Source organism: Zosterops lateralis, assembly GCF_965231275.1.
Source record: "Zosterops lateralis genome assembly, chromosome: 6".
Taxonomy (NCBI): domain Eukaryota; kingdom Metazoa; phylum Chordata; class Aves; order Passeriformes; family Zosteropidae; genus Zosterops; species Zosterops lateralis.
In genome coordinates this window covers 16,958,324-16,973,941 of record NC_139761.1, presented here as the reverse complement: position 1 = coordinate 16,973,941, position 15,618 = coordinate 16,958,324, and the positions used below count along the sequence as shown (strand labels likewise).

Here is a 15,618-nt window from a genome sequence, read left to right as displayed (position 1 = left end):
AATTTCTATTTCCATGTGCTACTAGTTGTGCTGAATTTTAACAGTCTGGCACATTCCATGCCAGATGTCTCCCTCAGGCTGAATCGTTAAAAACTTATGCATGTTTAGAGAACAATAGGAAAAGTTGCTTTGCAAAGATAAAAAAAAAATTAATAGAACTTGTAACCTCTTACAAGACCGCAACTTCCCATTCCTTTCATCAGAAACTTTTAACTCTTCTGGGTGAAAGTTGCTCTGGTAAGAAAATTTACCAAGTAAGATTGTGTTCAGCTGGGTATATATTCAGGAGACTGAAATAGACTTGCTAGTGGCAGAGAGCATCCTCCATTGCAGAGTGAAGGTGATTGCTGTTGTGAACCTTGCTGGTCAATGTCTAAGGAATGGAACTCAGGCAGAAAGCATGTGAGGCTTTGTGTCCTGCCTTTAAACTGTATACTCTGAACACATTCAGCAAAGGAAGAAAGCTACAGTCAACTAGAAGCTGTCAAAATTGTTCAGTCATGATTTAAAAGCTAAAAAAAAAATCATAATTCTAGGCGTGTTTGTGCAGTCTTAATTCAGTTTCTGTAGTCATACCTCATGAGAATCTTACTAGAAAAAGGATGTAACCTTTTTTCCGTTAGTCTCCTATTTAGTACACAAAATGTTACTTAATAATGATATAATTCACTGATTTATTCCTTTTCAATGAGAAAATGCCTGTCTCCTTGGACATACAGGGGCCTGCTCTGGCAACAAAAGGACTGTTTTAAGTCAATCTGTCAAACTGCAGATAGCAGTGGCCCTGTGTAATTGCTCTGTAGTAACTACCCAGTTGCAGGCCCTTATCCTGCAATAATGCAGGACAGTAGCGCTTGAGGAGACCCTGCATGTAAACTCTTGTCATAGGGCAGCTTTTTATCCATGGAACGTGAGACACACAGAAAAGAGCAGGTTTTTAATAGATGTAAATGCAAGATGAGCTGTTTGAAAGACTTGCTATAATACAAATCTTTGGGCAGTGAGGGAGTTAGAGGAATTTAGAAAATTCTTCTTCATACTGGTAAATAGTATGAAACCAGCAGGAAACTAGGGATTTTACCAGAGCTGCAAGGAAAAAAAACCCAAATCTTTTATGCTTACAGTAAAGGAGAATGAGTAACTCCTTTTTGCAAGTAGGGAGAGATTAATGGAGTTGGCAAATGGTGTCCTGTAGCCTTTTAACTGAAGAGGCAGGATGTCTGCCCCAGGCATGTAACTCTTATAATGTCTCTGGGCTTCTTTTCTCTCTTCTGCCAATTGAGTGTGTTTAAGCTATAAGGCAGCTCTGAACTGTAATTTTTATTGTTTTTACTTCTCTGATTGTAGCTAATAATTACTAGACTGCTTTGTTGGATTAGCTAGTTTGTAAACAGAGTAATTAGCAGAGTTTTCTTTCTGGTGTTATTCCTTGTTTTTTCTTCCAGTATTAATTTATGAAGACAGATTTGCAATGATTAATAATTTTTCTTAATTGCTGCTTTCAAAACATTCAATCAGCTTAAATAGTAGATATTGTATTTTAATGTTTCTTTTAATTGATTTGCTTTGAATACTGTGTGCCTTATGTTTGTGCAGTTACTTTGTCAAATTTTTATTTTCAAAGGGTGGAAGAAATTGGTTTGACAAGAGTTTCTTTGACATACGCGTGACAAGTCCATAATTGTTGTATTAGCGCTTTGCATGTTCATTAGATTTGTAAAGTTTTGAATAAGTTTTGAGTTTTCTTAGTTTGCAGAAGTACAGTGTTGTTGCCCATAAATCATAAAAGATGAGAGACAGAGCATCTACGTGGAGAACATAGTGTTCTCTTAGGTTGAAACTAATGGTATTAGTTGTTTTAATTCTGCTTAGGCCTCGTTGCCAGTATCTTAAGATAGATTTGAAGTAAGTATTTGAGGTAAGAGAACTAAATACTCAAAGAAGTGGTATTGTAGAAAATGAGTTACTCCTGTCTCTGTTTATGAATTAGGTATGTCTGTCCCAGCAAAAGCTACCATGCCTTTTCACCTTTTAATCCTTACATGTTTATGCTGTCCGACTAGGGAAAACATGGCCAAAATATATATTCCCCTTTTTGATTTTAACTTTCTGGAGTAGGAGTTTTAATCACTTATGATGAAATCCAACTGCAGTTAGAGTACTGTAGGTAATAGATAGAAGTGGCATTACTCTTGCTAAGGCAACTACTTATATCTAAGATAAGGAGGCAAAAAGGCAGTAGATTGAGATAGGATCTCAGAATAACTGCAGTTAGTGGTGAGGGGAGAAGTTTGTCCCAGTGTAAAGCAGTATCATATTTGTCTTAATCTGTCCTACAGAAACAGGCTCTGATGCGGCTTACATCAAAATATAAGCAAGCCTACTTTGCATCAAACATGCAGGGTATTTCAGCTCTTGCCCTTTAAGAATACAGGACCAGCTCTCAGAGGGCTTTTTCCTTCATGGGGGAAGATAGGGTTGTTAAAGTAACTAGGTCCTCACCCATGAAATACAAAGCCTCTTAATTTTAAGTGCACTGTATGTTAGTGTTAGTCCTGAAAGTCAGCATAGGTGAGTAATTCCAGCCCTTCTGAGTCAGTCTGCTCAGGCTTTTAGAGGAACACAGTGCACTTTACTTTTTCAGAGTTAATTGATTCTTTTTGATTTCCCTATTAGAAGAGAATGCTAAGTTAGGGAAACAGGATTGTGACAACTGAAACCAAAGTGTTCCTTCAAATTGGGAAAGAAATGTCTCTGGGTGAAGGAGAGTGTGTTAAGCAGTTTTCTTCCTGAATTTGGGTGAGGACTAACAGCTGTGAACATAAAGTGCTTAATGCTGTGACTACATTCCTTCAGTTATGTACGTATATTTAGTGCTTGCTTACAATTTAGTTCTGTAACATTGCTGCCGAATTAATTCAGCAATGGCTTATTTTAGAGTAGTTTTTTTATATACACATAGATATGACCTCTATTCTCTTAAACCCTCAAATTTCTCAGTGGCTTAGAGGCACAGAAAGGGGAAGAGGAAGAGTAGCAGCAACAATCTCCCAGTTGCTCCCTGCCTTTTTGTCATGGATAATAAATTGTAATAAACTTGGGGAATTCTGTGAGGTTTAGCTTGGTGCCAAACTCAGTTGCTTGAAGTCATAACCACTGATAGTCTTCAAGAAAGATATATTGACCAGAAGTTTAGACATAATTCCTTGAGTGCTATCTGGAATGAAGGAAACTGGAAAGAAACTAACACAATGAGTAGAATATCTCTCTGGGTTGATTGTAAGGGAAAACAAAAAGCCCCGCCCATCTGACTACTAGTAGAATTGTTAACACTTCAGTTAAATATAGTATTTTAAGATTTTTCTCTAGGAGAAATAAGTATTGAGTGTGACAAGTATAAGTAGTGTTCCTGAATTTATGGTGCTGTATTATGGTGAGTGTTTTTTAGACTTCAAAATAAAACCATATATGAAAAGATTTCCTTTCGCTTTTCTAGCAAATGGTCAGCAGAAGTCACGGGTCGAACTCATGCTATACCTCACATTAAGACATACATGAGACTCTCTCCTGACTTCCAGAAGATTGCATGGTTCTTGGTAACAAGGTAAACATCTAACCAGTACAGCTCTCACGTAAGAACTTTATATATGGGGGTTTTGTTGTCAGCTTCAGGCCCAGGTGAGTTACTTCTATAACCCTCAAAATACTTCCATTAGTGATATGAATTTTTGTCCATATTTAATGTTTCTCCGTTGCACTGCCCCATCTGAGGCTGCAGATTGAAATGATTGTCAGGAACTGTTGATAATCACACTAAAATCATCTGAGTCGTAACTGCTAGTTTTGGGGTTCAACACCAACTAAAGTGATAAATATTTTTAAATCCTGGGTTAATTTTAAGATATGCTGTGGTGTGGTATGAATGTGCTGGTTTCTACAGAATAGGTAGAGTTCGGGTTGGCTGAAATTATCGTTGGGCTGCCCTTCTGTTACAAAACATACAGATACCTAGATTTTGGAATCTTTTGTCAAATTGAGTTCTTTCACAGTCTGCCTTGAAGCATAAGCTTTATATTTCTGTTGTTTAGTTGTTAAAGAAGTGAAAAGAGGAAGTGAGAAATTCCTTGACTTGAAGGGAGAATGTCTTGTTGTGAACAAAAAATACAGATGTATTTCTGTTTTGCCAAAACTGATTTTTATGCAACCCTGTATTGTACAGATTATGATCTGTCCTTACTCTTAAATGCTCAGTGACTTTAATATTTTTTCTCCTTATATTTAATCTCTTTAAATTTCATCACTCATTGATACTGATGCCTACAATAGTGGTAGTTGTTAATGTGCTTTTTAAACGGTTTTAAGTAATTTAAATGTGCTTACGCTGCTTAATACAGAAATTCATGGTTGCTTTATTTTCTTCTCATGTTTCTTTTGTTCCACCATTTGCTGTTACTGAACAGCATCCAGTATGTCCATCAGTTAAAACATGTGTAAATTTTGTATTGTGCTGTAGAAGTGGGTTTTGAAACAGAATTGCATATATTATTTGACTCCCAAATTGATCTGTTTTGTAGCAGATACTGATGAAAGATTAGCTACATCATGGTGCTGAATAGCAAATTGAAACAAAACCTCTTTGATAAGTATTTGTTTTCATAAGTAGATCAAAGAACAAAATGCCAAGAGCAAAAGGTACTGTTTAACACTCTGTACTAAAATGCAAACCCACTCTGTACTGAATGTAACTAGTCATGGCATTTAATCTTTTTAAGTCATCAAGTTGAAGCTATTTACTAGTACCAAATTCTTTTCTGAAATGTGCAGAGAAGATTCAAAAGGCTGAATTCGTCTTGTAGATCTGTATGACAGAAATAGGCTTGTATAATTATCCACATGTGTTGTATGAATGCCTTTCTGCATATTGTCTCCGTTGCTCCCACTGTGCTGTAAAAATAGCAGTAAGGAATAACAACCAAGTCACTTTTTGTGAGAAGACTATTCTGATTGAATTTAAGTTCTCCTGCTAGAAGGATGTTGCTACACTGTTATTTAAACAAATGTTTTCTACCCTGAAGATTATCCCTCACTAATGTGCTTTGTTTCTCTTCACAGTGCCAATCTATCTAAAGCAGCTTGGGGAGCTCTGGAGAAAAATGGCAGCCAACTGATGATCCGTTCTTATGAACTTGGAGTTCTTTTCTTGCCTTCAGCATTTGTAAGTTTACAGTTCAAGCACAAATCCTGGGATATGACCAAAATCTGCAAGTATTTATGAATACAAGTATAACTGAATAATCTGATCAGTAGGTTCCAGATTAGAAAGTTAATAGGAAATGAAATTTGTGAGGTATTCATAGAGTCTTGTTTTCCTACACAGCAGGTATGGATATGGTATTGCTGTGACTTTTTTCCTCTTAATGAGAGGCAATAATATTTAAAAATTGTAAATGTATATTCTACACATTACTGGGAAAGGGTGATTAAGTCTCTTCTTTTGTGCTTTTTAAAACTAGGCTGTGAGTGTGTATTCACATTGAAGTAAGTGTGCATTGTAACATGAGAAACTATTCCTAATGTTGCACCAGTTGCTGTTATTGCTCATTCTCTGAAATGCATTTGCAGTCATGTGATTGTCTCTTAATACCAAGTTCCTTATTGAACTACACTTGCTGGTCTCCAAAATCCTGTGGTAGAAAGTCCATAACTGTACATTGTATTTAAGAAAAAAGCTTCTCTTTGTTTAGGTTGGATTTTGTCTATTACCTGATCGGGGGACATGCAAGTTTTTTGTTACATGGGTGATTCCTCCTTCTCTTTGGTGAGCTGATAGTACCACAGTGTTCTCAACAGCAGTTAGTCTGTGATCACAAACCATTCAAACTTCTTCCTCTGTGAAATTTCTTCTTTTCAGGAAAGAAACTGCAAGTTTCTCTGAAAAAGTATTTGTATGCTAAAAGTCCTTAGAAATAATTTGCTGATGAAGAGTATTTATTTCCTAGATAACATTCACAGATGATCACATAATGTTCTGCCATTTCTGCTGATTAATAATGTAGTCCCAAATGAATATTTACTAATATTGTGTCATTGTAAAAATGTTTGCCTACCATAACTGGATAATTGTAGTCTCCTGAGATTTCATATTAAAATGGATGGTTTCTGACTGCAGCTAAAGAACTCCTGTATCTCACTCTTGACATTTATAATGAGCTTATATAGTAGTGAGGTCTCTGATATCATAAACCTTAGACGTTTTTCTCCAGCATGGTTTATATGGAAGAAAATGTATTTATCAGAGAGTGAAACAAGAATTCCTACAGCTTCTTATAGTAGGAAGCATTGTTTTTTATATTGATGAGCTCTAAAAAAAAAGAAACGCCATTTGTGTAAACAACTATTAATAACAGAATAATGAAGCATTGGGCAAACAAAGTTGTGCAAAAATTTGACTTCTAACAGCAACTGGCCTGAAAGGAATAAATTAATGTTCTTGGAAGTTGACTATTCCTACTTCCAGTTGGCTATCTCCAGGTGTTACCAAGGAAAGAATTTATGGTACTGGTATATTTTTACCTAGTAAAAGATGGGTTTTGTGTAAACATAACTAATCACCAGATGACACAGTCATGTAACATAATTTGAGTATTCTTGTTCTGACTGGCTTTTCTATGCATACTTCAAATGGGTAGAAAATCAGGAATATCTGAGTTAGTCTTTTTGCTAAGAATGACCATACCTGTTTTAGATCTTGCCAATCTGCAAACTTTTCACTTAAAAAACCCCATTGAAATAACAAAAACCCCTCCCACTTCCCGCTACTACCCTCTCCTCCAAACCCCTCTGAGAAACATTTGGCTTGTATTCTGTCCTGAATCTTGCATTCTACACAGGATTCTCTCTATATGCTTTTTTATGAACTCCTTTTAAGTACTGGAAGGCTGAAATGAGAAGCTGTCACTGTTCTAGGCTGAACAACCCCACCTTTCTCAGTGTGTCTTTGTAGGAGAGGTGCTCCAGCTTTCCAATGATCTTTGTGGCTCTTCTGTGGGCTTGCTCTAACAGGTCCATGCTTGGAGACCCCAGAGATGGATGCAGCTCTGCAGGTGGGGTCTCATCAGAGCAGAGGGGCAGAATCCCCTCCCTGGCTCTGCTGCCCACACTGCTTTGGATGCAGCCCAGGGTACATTTGGCTTTCTGGGCTGCAAGTGCACGTTGCCACGTCATGTCTGGCCTGTACCCCAAGTCCTCCTCCACAGGGCTTCTCAGTGGCTTCTCTCAATCTATGCTCCTGTCTGGGATTGCCCTGAATGAGGTACAGCACCTTGCTCTTGATATTGTTGAAGCTAATGAGGTTCTTGTGGGCCCATTTCTTGAGCTGGTCTAGCTTCCTGTGGATGGCATCCCATGCTTCAGGTGTGTCAACTGCACACTCAGCTTGGTGTCATAGACAGGCTTGCTGAGGGAGTGTTCAGTCCTGCTGTCTGTGTTATTGGTGAAGGTGCTGAAGAGCACCAGTCCCAAAACAGCACTAAGGGACGTTGCTTTTCACCAGCCTCCACCTGGGTATAGAACCTATTGACCACAACTTCCCGGCTGTCTTCACTCCCTTAGTTGTACTGGCATGAGTGCTCAGTGGATTCTTTATCCCTTAAACCAGCTCAGACCAGCCAAAACAAAACAGAACAGGATTCCTAAGTCATTCCATGAACCAGCTCAACATGATCAGGTGAGGGCTAATGGCAAGGAAGAAGTAGGAAGGACAAATTCAAGGGGCAGAAAAGTGAGTGGGGAGATCATATTGAGGTAACTTTCTTTTGTCCTGGTTTTGGAACCAGACCTTATGGAGAACGATGGTCCGTGAAGTTTTGGATAGAAAATAAGAATAAATGGATCTGGGTAAGAAAAACATGATGTGCAGTATTACGAAGTAGAGCCAAGCTTCCAGATCTTTCCCTTTTTGTCACTCTAGTTACTTTAAAATGGCCATTGTTGGGGTAGTAGAAGGCTTTACTTTATCATATCAAAGTAATGTCTCAAAACTCAGTGGTCAAAAGCAGATGCTTGTGGAAAAGTATAATGACCAGGCATTTGTGTAGTAGTTTGTCCCTCCATATTTCTTGACTTAGAGGCCTATTCTGTGAGCGTCTCTTGTCTTCTTTTAAATGTCTGTAGGCTTTTGACAGTCACAATCTGCTCTGGCTGAGTTCCAAAGTGTAATAATGTCACATGGAGCAGTGTTCTGAAAGTTACTCATTTGAAGGTTTTTGTCTTCTTGAATTGAAAAATGCAAGAACCATGTGATCCCTAGTCATCCTTTTCATACTTTACTTTCCAGACACCCTTATCTTTGTCTAGACTGAAGAGTTTTTATCCTGCTCAGTTGTTCCTAGGGGGGAGATTTTTTTATCACTTTTATTCTTTTCTCAGGTTTTTTTCCTCTGTATCATTTGGGTTGGAAGGGTGGTAAGTAGAGGGACAAAGGTTGTACTTAAAAATGAAAATATCATTCTAGAGAAAGAGATCCAGATATAAGACTACTACACAATGATGCTCTCAAGGTTCTCCTCACTGAGTCTGTTTGGCCTGCTGTATTTTTGCAAAGTGGTGTGTGACAGGTTAGCTAACCATGGTGTGAGTACAATGCTTTCTCTCTACAGCCCTCACCTCTTGTCTTTGTGAATTATAGAAAGCTCCTATGCTTTCTATAATTTCTACAGCTTTTAGATGGCTGTAGTGTGCACAAGATACTCTTATGCTTGAGTTTCAGACCTCTCAGAGCACAATTTAATTGAAAGTCATTTAAAACTTGCAAGAATATGTAACAGTAGGTATTTTGGAAGAGAATAGTTCATTTTCTTCTGGTTTGTACATATTGATACTTAATTGTGAAGACGGGCAACCAGAAGAGAACAAGTCACCTGATTAGTCACATGATATGGTGTATGTGGGAGCAAAGCAGGGAGAGAAACTGCAGCTGCTTCTCTGTCTTCTCTGAGAAGTGCCTGAAGAGACTCTTGGTAACAAGGAGGTAGTCAGACAAATACTGATACTGGACTTACGTACATACAGTCATCTGATATTCAAGTTGCACTGCTTAGTTGATGAATTTCTTATGCATATGCCCTGCAGTTTACTCTTTTATAGGGAAGCATAAAAAGTGCTTCTTTGATAACTTAGTCTGCTTGTCACACTGCTTCACTGTGGTTTTAGAATGCTGTGTGGCAGAGTAGTTTTGAGTGAAGATAACAAGAGAAGTGGGAATAGACTAAGATTTTTAGAAACCGAAAAGTTTGTTTACAACTGAAGTTATAAAAGTGTAGTATAAACTGTATATAAAAGCAAAGTATAAATTACATAAAATGCTTTGAAACATAATTGAGCTTTCCTAGGCCTCAAGGGACTTACCATGCTCTAGCTATCAGAATGCTGATTTAATACTGCCAGTTTCTGGTAGTTCTGCTTCTTTAGGTTATTTCATGCAGTTTTATCATGAAGTTCACAACACATATTCTGGTGTCTTAGACTGATTCTATGACTTAGCATCATAGAATGACAGAATCATTTAGGCCAGAAAAAGATCTTTAAGATCATATAATCCAACCATCAAAATATCCCTGGCAGTGATGGAAGTTGAACTCATGTCCCAGAAGAGATTGGAGCCTTAATCCAGTACCTGAGACTACTTGGCCACACAACTGTGGTGTATTTGGATAGCACACGCTTAATGTCACTTATCTTAAGAACTCCTCTAGCTCTGCAGTTTGTGCCTTCTATTTTCTGCTGAATACAAATTTGGAAGTGGATCGTTCCTCACTTGCTATCAGCTGATTGCCAGTTTTTGTCTTTTTAAAAAAAATGCTTCCAGAATTATGCTTTGAGTTTGGGTCTTGGCTTGGTGTGCTAATACAGACTCTCAGAATTATGTTGAATGGTTGTTCTCAATATAGCAGCAGCTGTTATCCTTTACAGTTTTAGTGTTTAGGGAAAAATCAGCTGATGCTGGCATTAGATCACAAGCTTCTATTGAGTAAAAAAATAATGTTTATAAGAAAGATTGTCCTGTGTTTGAACTACATTTCCCTTTCCATCTCTATTTCTCACCTCCTACATCTACACTCTCTTTTTCAACTTGCTCTTTCAGCTACTGGGGATTCCTTTCCAGAGGCTGAGATAAAGTACATCTTTAACAGGTAAAACATGTAGTGAGAGTGCAATGACCAAAAAGCATGGAGTTCTGGGCGGCATGTTCCAGTAATTAGTTTGTTTGAAAAATCTTGGAAGTGACTAATGGAAAGCCTTTTAAGTAAATGGTTCTTCCTCACAGCTTCTGTGTCTGATAAGATGCTAAGATAAATTGAGCATGACCTGCAAAATAGTATAAAAACTTTAAATACTTAAATCTTTTTAGAGGTTAGTTGAATGTGGCGCTGGCTCAGTCAGCTTTTAGAAGTACAAGCTCAGAGAAATATAACAGATGCTATTAAACTGGAAACTTACCCATAATTCCTTACCTAGTGCTATCAAATCCTACAACTCTATCTAGATAATCAAACTCAGACAACTAACAACAATATTTCAGATTCTGAAGTACTGTTTTTGATGGTGAATATTCACTGATGAAGTACTGTTTTGTAGTTGACTCTGGGGCTGGATGTATGAACTGAATCTGGATTAGAGCAGCCAGGCATTGTGCATGTGATTTTCAGAACTGAACTGCTTAAATTTTTGCTGGATTTAAATAACTGAGCCAGGCACCTTCAGTCATGGCTCAACTTAGAGCAGAGCCAAAATCAAGTTGGTTAAGCTGCTTGACTGTAACATCAACTTCCAAGGCAATGTAGTACCACTTTCTTCTTTGGTTTCTTCTAGTTTTATGTGAAATCTTTCATCCCATGTAATGTAGAGTGGGAGTGGGAAAGCTAATACAATGTAAGTAAACCAAGATTTTATATGTAGACTTCAGGATGTTAAGCCTTGCTTTAAGTGTTCACAGAACTGCCACAAGGTTTTCAGGTTCCAATGCTGAAGATACCCAGACACATACCTTCCAAACCAAGAAACTTTGGGTTTAGATACCTGAGTTTGTCAGTGTGGGCTTCTTAAAAAAAAAAAAAAATCTTCTGGTACAGTTGAATAAAGCTCTCTTTTGAATAATTGTGCCCAGTGTTGAGGAATGATTTTGCTGTGTATTCTGCTGGCCACTGTAAAGTTTGTGTGCATCCTTAATTCTTTGCTGCCCAAACTACCAAGTTTTTAAGTAGTTTTGCCAAATAAGACTATTTTTCTCTTTACTGGCATTGGAAACAATAGTCCTATAATCATCCTGTGGAATAATCAGTTGTCTCCTATTAAAAGTTACTTCAATAAAAATGCTGTGATAGTATCAGTCTTATTTCCCACTTCAATAGGGCTACCAATTCTTACCTTTATCTTATGTGATCTCTTTTTTTTATGGCCTGCAAACTGCTTTGTGTTTGGGGAAAAAATCCTCAAAAACTGGAAGGCAGTATTTTAAAAGCTGTTAAACTTCTTTTTCCCGTTCTTCCCGATGACTGCTTTTTCACTGTGAGATGCTAAGGCACTAATAGAGGCCATATCAGCACCTTTATAAGTACAAAAAAAGGCTTTATAAGTACAAAAAAAATTCCTTCCCAATTGAGATATGTATTTATTAACATTTCAAAATGTATTGCTGTAAGCAGCAGTCAAAGAGCAAAATAAAGCTGCAGAGGGAAATATTCCGAAAGAATAGAATGTGGCTGAGGAAAATTTACAAGTCAGACAAAATTATTTTAGGCAAGATCCTGCTGGTTTGTTTTTTGGAAACAGCAATGAGAGCTGTCAACATTCAGGAAATGCTCAAAACAGACAAAGTGTGTGACTTACTTCAATTTCTGTGTGAAGATAGACACATGAGTTATTTTTAAAAGCATGTGAATCTCCTCAGAGAGCCTTGTTAAAGAATGTATTCCACAAATTAGACACTTACTCCAGGGTGTTTTGAGGAAAAATAAATGTCTTTTCTTAGATTAATATTTCCTGAGTGGAAGATCTCTATAGGTTAAATTCTGACAGACAAATAAAACATTTTTGGGATGAACTGGTGGAGTCAAGCAGCATCGGAGGACAGCATCAGAGTCTTTCAGAGGGGAGAGGAAAATAAAGTTGCTGAGTACTGAGGAAGAAGACAGAGAAAAGCAAAGTTGTAGAACAAGAGAAGGAAGCAAAATGCCTGAAAAGAAAGATGCTGAAGAATTAACAGGGCATGGAGTGTAGAAGAAATTTAACAGAAACAAAAATATTGCTAGATTGAAGAAAACTATGGATAATAGGGGGGAAAAAAAACAGATGAAAAATGTTCTTTGTAGGTAGAGGCTGAAATAGGTTGTGTTCTACACTGTGCTTCATGATAGCAAGGGTTTCCCAAATGTCCAACTCAGGTGGTGCCAAGCAGCCAGAAGAGAAGCTCACAGGATATCTGGGTAATCAAACCTCATACATGTCACAGACATTTAAATGTATGACAATTTAAATGTCATCTAGTGAGTAGTATCTAGGAATACATAACCCAGACCCTCCCACCAACCGCAGCCTGACTCCTATGAGTTACAAACAAAAAATCTCTAGGCACCACCACCACTTACACAGTTCCTGTTGTTGGTGTGCTATAGATCCCTGGCATATTTCATGTTCTTTCCACTACAAACAGAAGTATGATTATCTGCATTTTTACATGAAATTTCTACTGATCCCTGAGTGATTCAAATTCATTGGAATTAAGGCTATACAACTTGATTGTTGCATTTTGTATAAGTAATTATGATTTTTTCCAGTCATTTCCAAACCCTTAGATGTTTATGAGCTTTTAAAAATAATCTTGCATATTTGCATTGGCTTGTTGTTACCTCAAGGCTAAGCTCCACAAAATACTGTAGCCAGGTTTTTAATGAAGACTTATCAATATCTGACTTAAATGGTATAAGAAAGGGAAGTTCAAACTGGATTTTCTTTCATGCAGTCCTTTAGCACAGACTTTGTTTGTTCGTTTCTTCTGTTTTTTCATTTAAAAGGCAGTGGCTTTTGCCTAGTCCTTGAAATAATATATAGTGTTTCTTACATGATAACCTACAGTTTGCTCTTACTTTGGGTCATGAGAAGAAGATGCATCTATATTCTAAAGGAGATTCTTGAACTGACTTGTTAGAGCTGCTGTCTGACATCGTCTTTGGCAGCTCTCCTTTTTCTAGGTTACTATTCTTCTGGAATATTAAAGAAAGAGGTACAAGGCTGCATTGATTCCCATGCTTTGTGTGGTCATGTGGCTGTTGCTGTCTCCAACTTAAAATGATAACATTTGATGGTGTAAAGCTTCACTGAAGAAAGACTTGCAGTATTGTATACAGATGAGACTCTCCATTCAGACAGTGTGTGTTTGAATACTATGGGATTTTTTAGAAGTAATTAGGATGCTTACTTGTACTATCACAAAACAGTAATGCTGTAAAACTCAGACTGGTGGACCATAGAACTTGAATAAAGTGTAAGTTAATATTTGAACATGAGCTGGCAATGTGCACTCACAGTCCAGAAAGCCAGTTGTGTCCTGGGCTGCATCCAAAGCAGTGTGGGCAGCAGGGCAAGGGAGGGGATTCTACCCCTCTGCTCTGCTGAGACCCCACTTGCAGTACACAGCATCCAGCTGTGGGGTCCCAGCACAGGAAAGACCAGAGAAGAGACACAGAAATGATCAGAGCTGAAGTACCTATGCTACGAGGAAAAACAGAGAGCTTGGGGTTGTTCAGCCTGGATAAGAGAAGGCTCCAAGGAAACTTTATTGCCGCCTTTTACTACCTAAGGGGGGCTTATAAGAAAGGTGGGGACAGACTTTTTAATAGGCACTGCAGGGACAGGACAAGGGGCAGTGGTTCTAAACTAGAAGAGGGTATATTTAGACTAGATCTAAGGAAGAAATTCTTTACTGTGAGGGTAGTGAAACATTAGCACAGGTTGCCCTGAGGGGTGATAAATACCCCATCCCTGGGAACATTCAGGATCAGGTTGGATGGGGCTCTGAGCAACCTGCTTCTAGTAGGAGATGTCCCTCTCCAGTGTACAGGGATTGAACTAGATGACCTTTGAAGATCCTTTCCAACCCAAACTCTTCTGTGATTTTAGAAAGAAAAATAGTGGTCAGTAATATTTTATAAATAACAATTAAAAAAACTTGATACCCTTTAGATTTCTAGTCTGTTCTAATCAAACTACTTGATTGACAGTAAGCTATTTGAAATCTCAGAACTAAGAGATACTGCTTTTGTGTAACTCACTACAGTTGGGATTCAATTTCTCTGGAGAAGTAGCAAAGCAATACTGTCTGCCCAAGTTACTTGAATCACTTTAAATCTCTGCCTTTGTACTGTATTGCATTTTTCCTTTTTATAGTCCTTAACCTTGTTTGACAGTAATGCTGTCATTCTAATATAAATGTAGTCTTTGAAGCTTTTGTGCAAGCACTTTCAAATCTTCATTAAATTTCTTTTGTGTCTGTGGATGATGTTACCCAAGATGTCTGAAAAGCATAGATTTGAAGACTTGCTTCTGTAACAAAAGGTGATTTCTAGTTTAGTCCATGAAACATACTGAGCATCCAATTAACGTGGTCAGAATGAAACTAAGCAGCAAAGAGAAATTTTTGGAGCTTTTCACTTTAGTTAAATATTAAACACTGAAGGAGTTCACCTAGTGAACATGGAAATAAATTGGTATGTGTGTAGGGCCTGAGAAAGCAGAATATATCAAATATGGACCCATATGTGGAGTCTAAGCCAATGGATGTAATAATAAGAGAAGAGCTGAAATAGTAGAAGTAAGAGAAGCTAAGTTTCTAAGATATGAAAGTGCTTCATGAAGTATCTAATATCAGTAAAGGAGGCAAAAGGTTTTGTTCATTAAAATAGCTTACTGAGAAAGCATCTCTTGTAGATTAAGTTTGTCTTTTCCCCCAGAAATGAATAATTCTTTTCTTCTATATGTGTCCCTTCTTTCATAGGGATTGGACAAAGGCTACTTTCATGTAGGACAGAAAAAGCTTACAGAAAAGAAAGATTCAGCAACGTACTTTCCTGTACCTTATGACCTACCACCAGAACAGTATGGAAGCAAAGGTAAGGTGTGACTTCAGAAGAAAAGTAGGCTTGTATTCTACATGAAGCAAGCTAATTGAGTAACTCTAAGTCAGTTGAATACTGCTGTGTTCCAAAGACTTATTTTAACTTTTTTGTGGTGTGATTGTACGTGATTCGATAACAATTCCGTGTTCTGCTTGTGACTTCAAAGAAAGCAACTGCAAGATTCTTTATTCTAGTATTTATTGTTTAAGTTTTGAATCATTAACTTCAATGCTAGTTTTTATTCCTCTTTTGTGATTCTTATATGCACTAAGAAAATAGATACTCTTTATGGAATCAAAATGTTTTTTTGCAGAACTAATAGGGGAAGGAGTGTTGAAAAGGGAATGTTTGGAAGAGAGGAAACATGAGCTAAAAACTGTCTCTGGAAGTGGAATGTGAAAGAAATACTGTAGTGCAAATGTGAAAGAACTACTGTAAATCAGAAGAA

At 37.5% G+C, this 15,618-nt stretch overlaps 1 protein-coding gene across 3 annotated transcripts in view; it reads left to right on the top strand.

The window, feature by feature from the left end:
* Positions 1 to 15,618, top strand: part of TDP1 (tyrosyl-DNA phosphodiesterase 1) — a 44,440-nt gene that overhangs the window by 17,735 nt on the left and 11,087 nt on the right. For all 3 annotated transcript variants that reach the window (XM_083864388.1, XM_083864387.1, XM_083864386.1), the window contains exons 13-15: positions 3,497 to 3,604; positions 5,113 to 5,215; positions 15,050 to 15,164. In XM_083864388.1, coding sequence (XP_083720514.1) covers positions 3,497 to 3,604; positions 5,113 to 5,215; positions 15,050 to 15,164 — 326 coding nt within the window. The remainder of the gene's footprint in view (positions 1 to 3,496; positions 3,605 to 5,112; positions 5,216 to 15,049; positions 15,165 to 15,618) is intronic.